The 14,433-nt window shown below is 38.6% G+C and overlaps 1 protein-coding gene across 1 annotated transcript; it reads right to left on the bottom strand.

Annotated features, from left to right (window-relative positions):
• Positions 1–1,144: 1,144 nt before the first annotated feature.
• Positions 1,145–11,205, bottom strand: ZSWIM2 (zinc finger SWIM-type containing 2). The gene is made up of 7 exons (XM_025193470.1): positions 11,111–11,205; positions 8,207–8,426; positions 7,665–7,916; positions 6,516–6,600; positions 5,383–5,495; positions 3,749–3,902; positions 1,145–2,223 (listed from the first exon to the last, which is right to left on the bottom strand). The coding sequence occupies exons 1-7, from the start codon at positions 11,178–11,180 to the stop codon at positions 1,426–1,428; spliced, it is 1,692 nt and encodes a 563-aa protein (XP_025049255.1). The 5' UTR covers positions 11,181–11,205; the 3' UTR covers positions 1,145–1,425.
• Positions 11,206–14,433: the final 3,228 nt, after the last annotated feature.

Raw genomic sequence — 14,433 nt, forward strand, 5'->3', positions numbered from 1 at the left:
AAAGACCTGAACCTGTTCAGCCTCAGCAAGAGGAGGCTGAGGGGGGACCTTGTGGCTGCCTACAAGCTCATCAAGGGGGATCAACAGCGAATAGGGAGAGCTCTTTTCTCCCCAGCACCACCTGGGGTGATGAGGAACAATGGTCATAACCTGATGGAGGAAAGGTTTAGGTTAGAGATCAGAAGGCAATATTTTACAGTTAGGGTGGCCAAAATCTGGAACCAGGGAGGTGGTCCTCACCCCTACCTTGGGTAAATTCAAGAGGAGGTTGGATGATCACCTTTCTGGGGTCTTGTGAACCCAGCATTCATTCCTGGCTGTGGCAGGGGGTCAGGCTAGATGATCTGTTCAGGTCCCTCCTGACCCTAGCTACTATGAAACTATGCAAGCAGAAAAGCAGGATACAAATATTGTAAATAAATAAATAATAGTCCAGAGTTGCATTAACAACTTTTAAAATTAGAATGTTTTAAAACAAAAGAGATGCTAGTCTATATTGTGTGTTGTTTAATATATTAATTTGTGTACTTGCATAGGATTCCTGAAGTAGACATTTCTCAGATGTTGTTCTACCACTTCATTGTACTAGCTTTCTGTATATGGCTTATACTCTTTCAGGACAGTTTCCACGTTATTAAATGTTTCTTCATTCTTGTTGCGTTAGCACACTCCTACCCACAATATTTACATCTACCAACTTTCTTCCTTCCTTCAGTCGCTTGAACTTCACCATAATGATGCCACCCACGTTTTTTTTTCTGATTAGGCATTATTATGACTACTTCAAACCAAAAATCATTAAAAAACTAACAAATCTTATGCAGACACTTCCAACTTCTCCAACTCAAGAAAAGAAATGAGACACTGCTCTATGTGTATACTGAACTGAAAGTGAATCAGTTTTACTTTCACTTGCAGTCTGAGATGAAATAAGAATTTAAACTTTGGTTCTGATTTGACCTGCACAGCCAATTAGGTGAATTCATAACTTGATTTTTGGTTTGGATTATTATGTGAGTGTATTTACCCTCCTGTTTACAAATCAATAAAACATATATGTACTCTCTTGCACACTTCCTAGGGATAATCATCTGAAAAACATTAATTACAACTTTGAAACTACCAAGCTTGCCTAATATTGTATTGGCATCCATTCATTGTTACTAATTAATTTTATGAAACAATGAATGTTTAGAAATGGAAAATTTCCCACAGAAAAATAAAGCCCCACAACTCTGGTTATGGGTATTATTCCCACTTCCCCACTGGCTCAATAAAGCTACTACAGTAGTGTAAAGGAGAAGTAAACTTGTTGGAAACTGCCACTAGGAAATTCACTATGAAAGAAAATAAAATGGAGTCAAAATATGGAACACAAAATCCAATGCATTAAGACAGTATTTAGTTAAAATAAATTGTATGACATCATGACCTGTTATTCAGTGAAAATCCTTCCATTAATAAAACTGGTTCTGTTTTAAGGCTCAAATTATGTTTAGGTAGTTTTGCTAAAAGCCTTCTTTCAGGTTTGGATATTCCCGCAAACTTGCTCTCCCCTTTTGATGATCTCTGGTTAATTGTACCCAAATTAACTTTAAAGTTCAAATTCCCAGGAAATCTTACAGATGTTGAACTTTGGTTATTTCTTCCTTTAACATCAGTTGCTTTGTTCAAGTTGTCATAGTCAACTTGACACACTTCTGTGCCTCTGTCTGCATTGCTTCCATTTAGGTCCCTGATGCTACTGAGATGTGCATCTCTTCTAGATGCAACAGAATATGATTTCAAGGTACGTGTTTTCTGGAGAGTGCTAAGAGTGACGTTTTTGAAGTGCCTGGAAAACTGTAAAGTCAGGTTTCCATTTGTGCTATGCTGGCTAGAATGAGGTTCTCCCAGATGAAGGTAGCTTAAGGTATTTAAATTTAAATCCTGTTGAGAATCTGGTGGATCTTTGCTGGCATGCAGTTGTTTGAGGCTAACTTGAGAAGCTTCAAAAATACGTCCAAATTGTGTTTGCTTGGAGAATAGCCCAATTCCAGGCACAAATAGCTCTGGCTCCATATGCTTGGCAATTTTACTCAGACTGGTTTGAGAGCCTGACGGATGGACATCATGATTCGCTGGAACATCCTTCCAAGTTAATGGATTGTATACAATATATCCATCAACAGGGCATGCATTTTTCTGGTGCTGCAACCAATCATCAATACATTTCCTATGGAACTTAAAAACAAAACATGCATCAAATACATAAAAAGTGGCTTATTTCTAAGTGTTCTTCTATGCCAGTTTAAGTACAAATTATTCCTGAAGGCAAAAATAAATAAAAATTCAAAGTCTGATTCTCTACTTCCTGTAACTGTTCACTCTCCCAAGAAGAAACCAAAAGTAAATTCACTAATCTCCAGGTTAGGTCAATGTGAAACTGGTATACATTAAGAGAGTATTTACTGAGGCAAATGGTTTAGCAGAAGCTGAGCTATCTGCTGTAAACCAATACACTTGAATTGTTCGATATATCAGTTAAGTTCTTAACTGCTCCTATGAAGAACAGAATTGCATCTATGCTCACTGACACACATAGACTCAGTGCTGACTCCAGTGTTTTCTTTCCTTCTAGTTCTCCTTGTATATCTTTGGTAACTATTGATGCTGAGTTGATTATGTCTACTTCCAAGCAGTAGCTTTTCTTTTCTACAGGATAGTAAAAATCATCATGAAAAATAGTGTCATTCTGTCAACAAAGAGAATGCTGCTGGTCAGGTAGATATTTCCAGATTATAAGAATTTGAGAAAGTTGTTTTATATGGGTCTAGTAAAGTGCTGGTGCAGACTGCTTTTGATGCACATGTTGCTAAGGTGCTCTAAAAAGATAAGTGGATCCAAATTATGTAATTTTTATTTAAAGTGTCAAGTTATACTCAATGCTTGTAAGTGCCAGGAAAGTCAACCTTCTCTACACCACAGAAGAAGTATGTTGAGAACACAGTCAGGTTCCATAATTAAGGACTATGAAATCAGAATCGGAAGCCACTTTCTTATCCTGTGATCTCTTTAAGATAGATAAATAAAACCCAGTCTCAAATGGGTGTCTAACGGGATCAAAATATTTGCAAGACAGAAAACTACCTACTATTAAAATTTAAGAATAATCTTTGTTTTCACACCCGCAGGAGTGGTGATGGAACATTTGTTCCAGGCACACAGCAGTTAGAAGGAAATGAACGGAGAATGAGGCTGCACAAACAGCCAATGAACAGTACTTTCTCAAACATTCAGAGCTTACTCTACAATGGTACACACATCACTGACAATAGGGAACTGTAAAATAAATACACAAGGGCATATAGTATCTAAATACTAAGCCACTCATAACTTTAATTCATTTCCTTTAAAGTCCCTGGATTTTCTCAATAACTTTGCCATTGAGCTACCTACATTTAATTGATAATACTGTATTTGCACTGCCATCTAAGCAGTGAGTGCAATCATTTGTTGATCGACATAATATTAAGAAACAGGCTAGTAAAACTATGTTGAATTTTAACAGATTAAAGTGCTGATAGTCTTGAAATAGAGTATGATAATGACAAAGAATCAAATTATTTACCTAATGATTTGTTTGCTGAACATTCATATTCTTTTCAATGTTTAAGTTAATCTGATATGTAATATTTCATGAACTTTGTATAAAATAAATATCTACACCACACAAGCATGACAACACAGATTAAGAATGCACTTTTACCTTGTGATTACATGGCAGGAGTCTTGCATACTGACCAAGGAAAAAGATCTTCAAACACAGTCTACACTGCAGGCCTGGAGCAAGTAAATTGCTACATTTCCTAACCAATGTGCAAGGTATAGATTTTACAATGTGCTCTGGGATACAATTGGTCCTAAAAAATATAAAAAACCAGAATAGTTTTCAATAAATTAGAAAAAGAGCCAATGAAACTGAAATTTTCAAAGTCGCAAGCCAGCCTCTGGTATAGGAATATCAGGTTCTGGTGGGCTGATTATTGAGCAGAGTGATTTGTTAACCTAATCAATTTGCAACAGTCATTTCAAAGACCCCAATCTTGCTATAGAACAGCCACAAATGGATCCTCCCCTAAGAAGAGAAATAATTATGATAATTTATTCAGACCTCCTATGTAATATAAGCTACAGAAATTCACTTAGCAAGTTCTACATCAAGCTTCCTGGTTGAGAGATTACTTTATTTTAGAAGAACCAAGGCACAAAGAAGTTAAGAAATTTGTCCAAAGTCGCAGTCTACATCTATACCAGTGGTGATCAACCTTCTTATCTTGCAAGCTGAGTCCATCTGTGCGCTGAATTTGGCCGAAGAGCAATGCGGCGGGGGCATGGCCTGCTGCTGACTCAGCTCTGTGGGGGGAAGGGGTGTGGCCCAGCCCCAACCCCACAAGTTAAGGCTTGGCAATTTGACAGCAGGGAAGGAGTGTTGGGTTATTTGTGTTGGGATAAATGTAATGCGCATTCATGGCTTCCTTTAATCAGTATAGATGTACCCCACAGGAAGCTTGTGGTGCAAAAGCAGAACATTATCCCTGAAGTCCTGCAATGCTCTCATGCCTTACTGAGACACTGTGGGAGATGCATACATTGCAGGATTAGGGGCCATACACAGTAATCTGTTCTAGTACTGAGTAGTAAATTTGAGGGTGTTACTTTGAAGAGTATGATGGGAGACCACTACTGTAGAGACAAGTGATCTCTCAGGCAGGTCAAATGGGCCCATTCTGAAGGCCACTCACAGTTTAAGATTCTGCTTCCAACTCTTTAGGTATCTTGGAGTGGGTTATCTTTAATACAATAATCTTGTTAGTATAAATATGTACATTTATAGAAGATCAAAATTCATATTTATCTGAGCCTGTTTGTCCTCAAATTCAGATACAAGCAAATTTATTAAAAATGCAAATGAAAGTCTTGTCCATTAGCCACCAAAATGTTATAGGATTCTGCCTTTCCTATTTCCAAATCAAATGATTCATCTCAGTAATAATCTGCTCCTGAAAAATACTAACCCACCTACCTCCACATTTAATTACTTTGTAAGCGAACAGGGTGTTTTTTTCTTGCTCTTAACCGAAAGGTAGCTCAGAGCGTGACAATTTTAAAACGCTTTTTCAAGATGCATGGCATTAATCTCTAAGCCTAAGTGAAAAGAGATTCACTCACCTGTAAATTACATTTAACTTACTTTAAGTACATTAATATGATAAAAAAGTTAATATCTGCTTTCTAGAAGGCATTTCTAAAAACAAGAAAATATTAATATACTGAGTTGTTTACATAATGTTGAATATGGAAACTCAAAACTTAAACAGTATGGGAAACATGGTATCTTACTTCTGAAGATGTAACATCTCTTCTTCATCTCGTGTATTAATGGTTTTTAAATTCGCTCTTGAAGCTGATAATTGTGAAACGTGTTTAAGTGACCTCCAACTCTGATTTCTCTTCTATAATATTCAGAAAGAGGAACTATAAATATTTTAATAAACTCATTCTTTATCAATTTCTGTAGCAGAAAATACAGGTTAATCAATGTTCTGACTGAAGTCCCTTTCCAAGAAGACTTTCTTTTCTCATCTAAAGCTTTGGAAAAACCTTAAAGTATGGTGTGCTGACTCATAGCAGTTTAAAGACTATCTTGACGCATGTCAAAAAACCCCTCGTATCCTTAGGCAAAATTGAAGAGCTAATATTTCTAGGTCTTTTAAGGCAAAGCTGCAGGAAAATCAGACACGTGTTTGAAACTGCCCCTTGCATCTGAGTCCATGGTAACTGCTATTCATAGTTTCAATGCTTTGACTCCACAAAACAGTGTAGCAATATAAAAGAATTAGCCAGTTACAGAAATGTTCAAAATGACAGTGTGCTAAAATCAATAGCTAGCCCTCTGGAACCTGTGGGAGGACAGGACATTTCATACTTATAATCTCCTGCTTGAGCTCTAGGCCTGTATACTCAGCACTCCTCAGAGCTACGGCTCCAATAAAGCCACACCAGATGGAGTTAGCCAGCCAGTTGGCCAGCTGGTTAACTCTGGATATTGTTTGCAGAGATCCTTACTCTGGAATGAAGCAACTGAGAAGTTAAGTGTATTATTTTTTCCATAGAAGTGTTACCAGACACTGGAGGGGGAATGTTGTTCACCTTTCTCCTCATTTTCTTAACTCCTGTGTTATCGAAAGAGAGCTGTATCAAGGCCCAGGCCAAAAATAGAGACCACTACTGACTTCTTGTCATGTAGTTAGAGGCTAATTGGGAACATTCTGAAGTACCTTCTAAGGTGTTCTTCCTAATTCTTTATGGGCTTTTTTATTGGGCTGTCTTTTAACCAGAAATCCTATTTAGTGCATATATATATATATATATATATTTTAAAAGAACAGTTTATTACACTTCCATATAAAATATTCCCTGTATTTGTCTATTAGACGGCTTTGGATGTAGTGTAATAAAACCCAGTACCATACCTGTCGAAAGGTAAAAACATGTGGAGGATGGCAAAACTTTTTGTAACATTCATGGCATAGGTGATATTCAATACACACTGTGCACCTAAAAAACACAACAAAACAGGGGACTTGCAGAATGGAATATTAACATTTTTAGAATGATACATAAATGTAAAGAAAACCTTTGTTAAAGTTTTGGCATAAGAAGTCCTAAATTACCTGTATACACTTAATCTAACTCACACTTATTGCTGTATTGGTAAGTTTTTAGGAAGCAACACTTAATATTTAACAGCTTTTGGCTAAATTTTCCACAGAAGTCTCACTATGTGTTATTCTTATCTAGGGGGAAAGAGGCAATATTTAGGTTTCTGAATGGCAACAATTTATGTAAGAAAATATTACAGATAATAAAGCTTGTATGATAGAGTGGATAGGTTCATGGTGTTCAAGAGATTCTAATTCAAGATGAAGAAATCAACATAGCATACTCCTCAGTAATGGGGTTAAAAAAACAAGCAAACTACCCATATGTTATATGGGTATAGCATATAACATAGTGACAAACAATAAAGCAATTTTCCAAAAGTGAAAAATCACTTTTTCAAACACTTATTTAAAGTAACTTGATGGCTGTTCTACATTGATAGACAAGCAGATTATGGTTACTATTTTATTTTAAAAAAGAAAGTTAAACTGAGTTTTGTTACTTTTGACCTTGATTCAATTCCCAGCAGAGCTAACTTGAAGAAAAAAACATCCAGTCGGCATAAATATTCCAATTCTGTAAGAAACTTTACTCTTAACAAGAAGTCACACTGTCAGTGACATTACTCATGTGAGCAAGGTTATTCTTAGGACTCTCAACCAGTAAAAATCACATGATTTCATACCAACTGAATTACACTAGATGACTCTAAGTGGTGACTCACCCTCATTACATCAGTGACTAAAAGATCTCAATAGGTGTCTGTCGCACATACCATTGTAACACAAAGTGATCAGAAATCAATCGTAAGTGGTTGATGACATACTCAGCTTTAAGTTAGAAGAACAGATAAAATTTATTTTCCAGGAAAGTCAAAACGTAGAATAAGCAATAAGTTATAAAATACTTTTGAAGGCATACAGTTAAAATGTACGTACTCTTATTCGTAAAAAACTTACTTGTAACATTTTCCTTGAATTGGAAATACTCTGCAGTTATTACAGGGGATTCCAAGGTGTCTGTCAAGCCTCATTTTCTCTGCTGCAGTCACAAGCTGACTAGAGTTCCTGAATTCTTCTATAATGAGCTTTAATGGTGCAAATTCTTCCCTACAGAGGGGACACTTTACCACAGACTCATTCTCTAATTCACCCTGGTGATCAGCCCAAATCTTCATACATGTGATGTGAACACTGTTACCACAGCCATACCTACAAAAACAAAACAGCATCAATTTCTGTACCTGTCCATAAATATTTAGGCAAATCTACTATCTCAAACTAAATATCCTAGCCTTTTTAATTATAACAGTGGATTTTTGCCTTTCTTGCAATAAAATGAGGTATATATGTAATGGGAGGTGCTTACTAGTAGGTTAAAACTTCCCCATTTATAGAATCCTTGCAACCATAATTTTGTAGAAATGATACTTCTTTATAATTGGCAAGTAAAATAAGCTCTTGCCAGATGTATAACATGAAAAGCAAACTGTTTACTTAACCTGCAGTAAGTGACGGGAAGCATTTTCTTTAGTAGTTCTTCCTGGCAAATAGGACAGACATCTTCCACATCAATTTCTTTCTGATTAATGTATCCATCATCCTCTTTCTCTAATGTTTCGGTGGAGAGAGCTTTGGCTTTTGGGCTAGATGACTGTTCTTGATGTACTCGTTGAAGCACATCATTGATTTCTCTTTCCAGGAGACCTAACTGAAAGGCATCTACCAAAAATAAACTCAAAATGAAGGTTTTTTGCCAAACTTTAACACTTGGAAATATTCAGTTGTTACAGGTGTCAGTCTATATAATCTGCCTTGTATTATGTCAGTTTTGATACATTTATAGCCCAAGAAATATTGCAAATCTAAATTCCTCATTTGAAATTTATTTTGAAATTTAAAATGATGGTGTATTTACAGCTTTACACCTAAAATGATCTTTATGGCAGAATGTGTTTTGTTTTGTAATTTTTAATACAACTGGATATTTAAATTTAGTTAAGAGGTTAATGTATGACTAATATTCTGAAACAATTCTAAACTAAAACTCTTTAAATTACACAGTATGTAAAATGGCATGCTTTGCTTCTAGGCCAGAAAATCATAGATTCAAATTTCATGTAAGCACTTTGTCTCAAACCCAAATGCTGACATTGCAGTATAGCATTAGGGGTGTTACAATGTTGGAAGTGCATTTACATTTGCATTAAATATTAAAATACAATTATAGTGTAATAAATTAGTCTAAAAACAACACTGAGACGATCAATATCTTTCATTGTAAGATTTTCCATCAAGTTTGCTCCCTTTCTTAAAAAATATGATTGTAGATAGAGCCTCCCCTCTTCCCCCTCAACAGCCGGCACTGCTAAATGAATCATCTGGAAAGTCAGGCTGTGCATTTGCTGATTCCTGCAATATAGGTTCTATAACAAGAAATAAGAGAATAATTTTATTGATAATGCATGGTTAATAGGGGTGTGCGAACTGGGCCATGTTCAATTCAGATTCCACCTAAATTGGGGGACAGTGATTCAATTAGTTAATTTGGATCACTGTCCTGATTTGATTCAGCTGAATCCGAATCTGAAGATTTGATGATGATTCGGAGCATCAGCGATTCAGCCATAGACACAGCTTTAAATGTTTTTTCTACATACCTCAAGGTACCAGGAGTGGCTCGTGAACGCTGCAACGGTGGGGTGGATGGAGCGTCCCACAGGAGCACAGAGGGGCCCCCCCCACTTGCTTGGTGGCAGACCCGGAAGTCCGCTACCGAGCACATGGGGGGGATCTCCCCCCCACACCCCTGGCTTGGCGATTGGCCACGGGGGGACCCCAGGTGCCCCCCCCCCAGACCCAGGAGGCACCAGTCACTGAGCTGATGGGTGAGTTCCCTGTGTGCTCCGTGGTGGATCAGGAAGTGGACCAGAAATGCTTCTGGTCCACTTCCAGGTCCACCGCCGAGCACACTGGGGACCTCCCCCACCCCCGCACTCCTGTGGGATGCTCCCTCTGCTCCACCATCACAGTGTTCATGAGCTGCTTGGTACCTTGAGGTATGTAGAAAAAACATTTAAAGCTGTGTCTATGTCCGAATCTCTCTAAATCGATTCAGAGGCTTCCAATTTGATTCAGAGAGATTAAAAGGTCTCCTGATTTGATTTGGAGATTCAGCTGCCAAATCGGGTCGAATCTCTGCCGAATCGAATCAGCGACCAAAGCTTCGCACAGCCCTAATGGTTAAAGGTTAATGCATAAACCAGGTGACTTTTTCTTGAGGTGATGTGGTCTCTGAAAAGCACACAGTAAAAAAAAAAAATTAGCAAAAGTTTAATTTTATCAAAAAAGTTAAACCTACATTATTCGTACCACCTAAAAATACAAATATAAATAATATAAAAGTACTGCTTTTCTCAAAATAACTATTTTGACTATGGCTGTACTTTTAAACTAAGGTTTATATTTATTGTTTCACTATGGATCCTACTCGGGATGAATATTTTTAGAACTTTCACTTCACGTTTGTTTTGTTTTTTAATTTATAAAAAAAATATACATCAGTCCCTTTTTCTTCTCTAAAACAATTCTGTGAACAATAAAGCCATGTCAATGTACTTCAACTGAGAATATGGTCCATAATGTGTGAGATTTTATAAATGGAATGATTCTGGCCCATACAATTATGAGCAACTTCAGTGGGTTTTAGGGATCCACAAAAAGCATATCCCTCCAGGTAAAGTCTGGACACTAGACCATACAGAGCCATCTCCACTCTTCATTTACAGGGGCACTATTCAGAGCCTTTAGGCACTGAACAGAGCAGAGATCTGGGATATGGGTATAGTTTATTGCTAGTATAGGAAAAGACTGAACAAATCTGAACAGCTCTGGTAGATATTCTAATTTATGCTGAAAAGCTCATTGCCCTACAGCTGGCTCACAATCTATTTGGCACAAATGTGGCCAAAAACTGAACTGTATTTTCTGTACTCGGTCAAATATAACACAACATCTGCCCATGACTACAAAATTACTTATACTTGTTAAGTTACTGAAATACATGTAAACAGAACATGCTTTGCAATACGTAGTCTATCAGGTGCTCTAACAACCCACAAGTGTTGTAAATTACTAGATTTTTAACATCAAACATTTTACAAGGGTAGTTTCAGAAGCAGCTGATGTTGCTGATGCAATAAAAGAGATGTTCTGTCTCAGAAAGATGAAGCCAAATCTTGGCAATGGCCTAAAGCATAACAATGTTATATGCTGCTCAAGAAAAAAAAAACCAGTGATTGAAAAGTAACCTTATACAAATTCCAGAGAACATTGCCTTTGTATATTTAAATGCTGTTGCATTCTTTCTGTAATATATAAAATACGAAAAAGAGGGTAACACCTACATTCATGATTTCTTGGAAGTTTGAATTTCTTCAACAGTATCCTAACGATGAATGACAAAAAGATTATCATCTTAAAAATTAAGGTAAAACAAATTACTTGCTAATTCAGCCTTAGATTTTGGGGTACAATAAAAGGCTTATGGTATTTCAGAGACATATAACATTAGCATTAAAGAGCAAAACTATACCTTGCTCTGCTACAAATGTATTTTTATTAGGACCTTTATCTCACAGCACTATGGAAAAAGACTTGAGAGTCGGTAGACCACAGACTCAATGCAAGTCTGCCGTGTGATACAGCTGCATAAAAGGCTAATTTGATTTTAGGATACATCAACAGAAACATTAGGTGCAAGGCATGGGAGGCAATAGTACCTCTTTACTTGGCACTGGTTAGGCCTCATCTGGAGTACTGTGTGCAGTTCTGAGCTCCACTTTGTAAGAAGGACATGGAGGAGTTAGAGAGGGTCCAGAGGCAGGGAATAAAGATGATCAAAGGCTTAGAAAGCAAGCCATACAAGGAGCAGCTAAAGGAGCTAGGCATGTTCAGCTTGTAGAAAAGGTACTTAAAAGGGGACACGATAGCAGTCTTCGAATACTTGAAGGACTGCCATAAAGAAAAGGGAAAGCACCTCTTGCTGCAGAGGATGCAAACCAGTGGCTGGAAGTTGCAGTTTGGTATCCAGAAAAACCTCTTCACTATTAGAACAATGAGGCAGAACAGACTGCCTAGGGAAGTTGTGGACTCTCCATCACTAAAAGTGTTCAAGAACAGGTTGGACAGCCACTGGTTGGAGATGATCTAGGTGTAGTGCCTATATTCTACCATGGGTATTTCCCACGTTTCTAGGCTTGGCTGGTTGCCCCCCCTGCTCTCTTTTCTGCTATGTGTCAGGGTGTTTTTAAGCCTTCCTAGAAGAAGCAGGTGCTTGCTACAGGCAAGGCTGGGGACTTTCACTGGGGTATGCCAATGCTCCTGCTGGGACCAAAGCCAGAGGTTCCTAAGGGGTGGTAGCGGGGAGGGGGCAGAGGTTCTGATTCCAAGTCAGGTCAGAGCTGGAGCACTCAGCATCTTGCCCCTCCACTCAGGGTCAGATTGATCACCATATTTGGGGTAAGGAAAGAATTTTACCCCATGGTCAGACTGGTACAGACTATGGGTTTCTGCTTTCCTCTGTAGTGGGAGGTGTGTGAACCTCTACCCAGAATCTCTTGAGCACATATTGACATTTCATGGAAGCAGGACTTTGGCTACCATGGTTCCCCTGCTTTACCTGTGACAGGTTAGAGTGCTAGGTCTGTGTTGTGTCAAGGTTTACAGTAGTCTTACGTAGAGTTTTGATTAGTTTTTATAGGATGGCTTGGATAGGGATGATCTTGCCTAAGGCAGGAGGCTGGACTAGATGACCTCTGGAGATCCTTTGCAGTTCTACTTCACTATAACTTCTCTTGGCAGTTTGCTTAATGACTTTATCCTGCAAACCCCTTTCCTACCGGTTTCTATGCTATTTTCTAACCCGCACATACACTTTAACCAAGACATAGGTAATATCCCTAACAGTCTTTTATGTAGGAATTTTTAAAGTCCACATTAAAATTCTGTGTGTTTACCAATTTTTGGTTACATAAGGAATAATATTAAATTAGAAAAATATGATTGGTGACCTGTTCAAATGGCAAAATGGGGGAATGTTGAGACAAATAAATTCTTGACACTATGTGACTGATTCTTGATGCAGTTAGTGCTACGGCACAGAAAAGATTATTCTTAAGTCTAAAATTGCCAATTAATTCAAGAAGTAACAATACCTGGGACATGAAGTAGTAGTGATCATAACCTAATTTGTGTTCTATGGGGAAGTAAGGTACCAAAAATAAGAGAGATTCATTTTAGAAAATGAGATTTCAATAAAAACAGGCCTTTACTTTAATTGAAGTAGGTAAAAATCACTAGGACTTATCTCCACAGAGAGAATATACAGGAGTGTACAATGTGAACTTTTCAATACACTTACTGTATTTACTGGAATCCAGTATGAAGTTATTTTTCCCATTCAGTGTGGGGAAAAAAGCCTCTCACTTTGGGTTTGAGTACAAGGCCAGGAGACAGGCAGCTGCTGCTCTGGCCCTGACCTGGGCTTGGAATCAGAACCTCTGCACCCCTTTCCCCGGCCCCCTCACCCCTGGCATGGAGCACATGGTGGCTCTAGCACCCACCTGGCTAGGTAGCAGCAGCAGCTCCAGCTCACACTCCAGGGCAGAAACCATTATGTGCTCCATACACCCAGCCAGGGCCAGAACCATGACTTAGAGTAAGCAGCTATAGGGGGAAGGTAAGTGGCTGGGAGGAGGAAAGTGGCTAGGGGTGAGGGAGCAGGCAGCATGGAAAGCCAATTACTGGGAGAGGCAGGTACAAGACAGCATGGCCCTGGGAGGGGGCCAAAGGCAGTGGGGACTAGGTGTGGTGGGGGAGCTGGTATCATAGGGGGCAATGGCAGGGAGGGTAAGTGGTAGGAGTGACGGGCAGCAAGGGGAAAGGAGATTCGGTCACTTGACTCCTCCATTGCCTGGCCCCCTGCCACTGCTTTCCCTGCTGCAGTACTTCCACATAGAATCTGATGATTGATGGGTTGTCTTAAATTTGAAGTCATCCTAGATTTGAGTAAATATGACACTCCAGACAAACTCCTTTTTGGATGGAGAGCTAGTATGGAGTACATTAGGCACTGTAAGATTCACACCTTATCATACTGCTGCTTAGCTTGTGTATGTAACTACCCTTCCAGGTGGAACAGGTGCTACTTAAGAAAACCACCTCAAAAGATGTTTGTGTACTGCCAAACAAAAAAGGAGCCAGGAAGGCAAATACTACGTCACCATTACTAAATACCAAGGTTGGAGGAGCTCTTTGAGCCAAGCTGAAATCCTTCAACATTTGGTGATCTGTCCTACTGAAGTCAACAGACAGTAGCCCAAGTTACACTAAACAGCAAATAAGGAGGAAGTAAAAAAATGCAAGATGTATTTCAAAGAGAACACAGCTAAAGGTATAACATCAAACAAGATGCTTTCAGAACACCAGAAGCAGGAAGCTTGCAGCCGTGTCAACTGAACTGCAGGGCTAGCGGAAGAAGGTTGAGGAGACTGCTGAGAAGCTAAAGATTTCTTGGCACAAATTTTCTGCAGAAGGGGATGGCACTTCTTGCACCTGCTGCCAGTTCCTAATAACAAAGATGAGTTCCTTCTAGCAACCAACCTGTTTGAAGAGACACTGGGGAAAACAGATAGATTAGAGAGTAAGAGGCTGCTCTTTACAGAGGCAG

The sequence above is a fragment of the Alligator sinensis genome, unplaced genomic scaffold, assembly GCF_000455745.1.
Source record: "Alligator sinensis unplaced genomic scaffold, ASM45574v1 scaffold1553_1, whole genome shotgun sequence".
NCBI classification, from domain to species: Eukaryota; Metazoa; Chordata; order Crocodylia; family Alligatoridae; genus Alligator; species Alligator sinensis.

Coding starts and splice junctions, on each gene's coding strand:
- ZSWIM2 (XM_025193470.1), bottom strand. CDS start 11,180: ATGATAATCTTTTTGTCATTCATCGTTAGGATACTGTTGAAGAAATTC. Junction 8,427..11,110: donor ACTTCCAAGAAATCATGAAT/GTAGGTGTTACC, acceptor TATTTTTGGTAG/ATGCCTTTCAGTTAGGTCTC. Junction 2,224..3,748: donor TCCTGCCATGTAATCACAAG/GTAAAAGTGCAT, acceptor TTTGTTTTTAAG/TTCCATAGGAAATGTATTGA.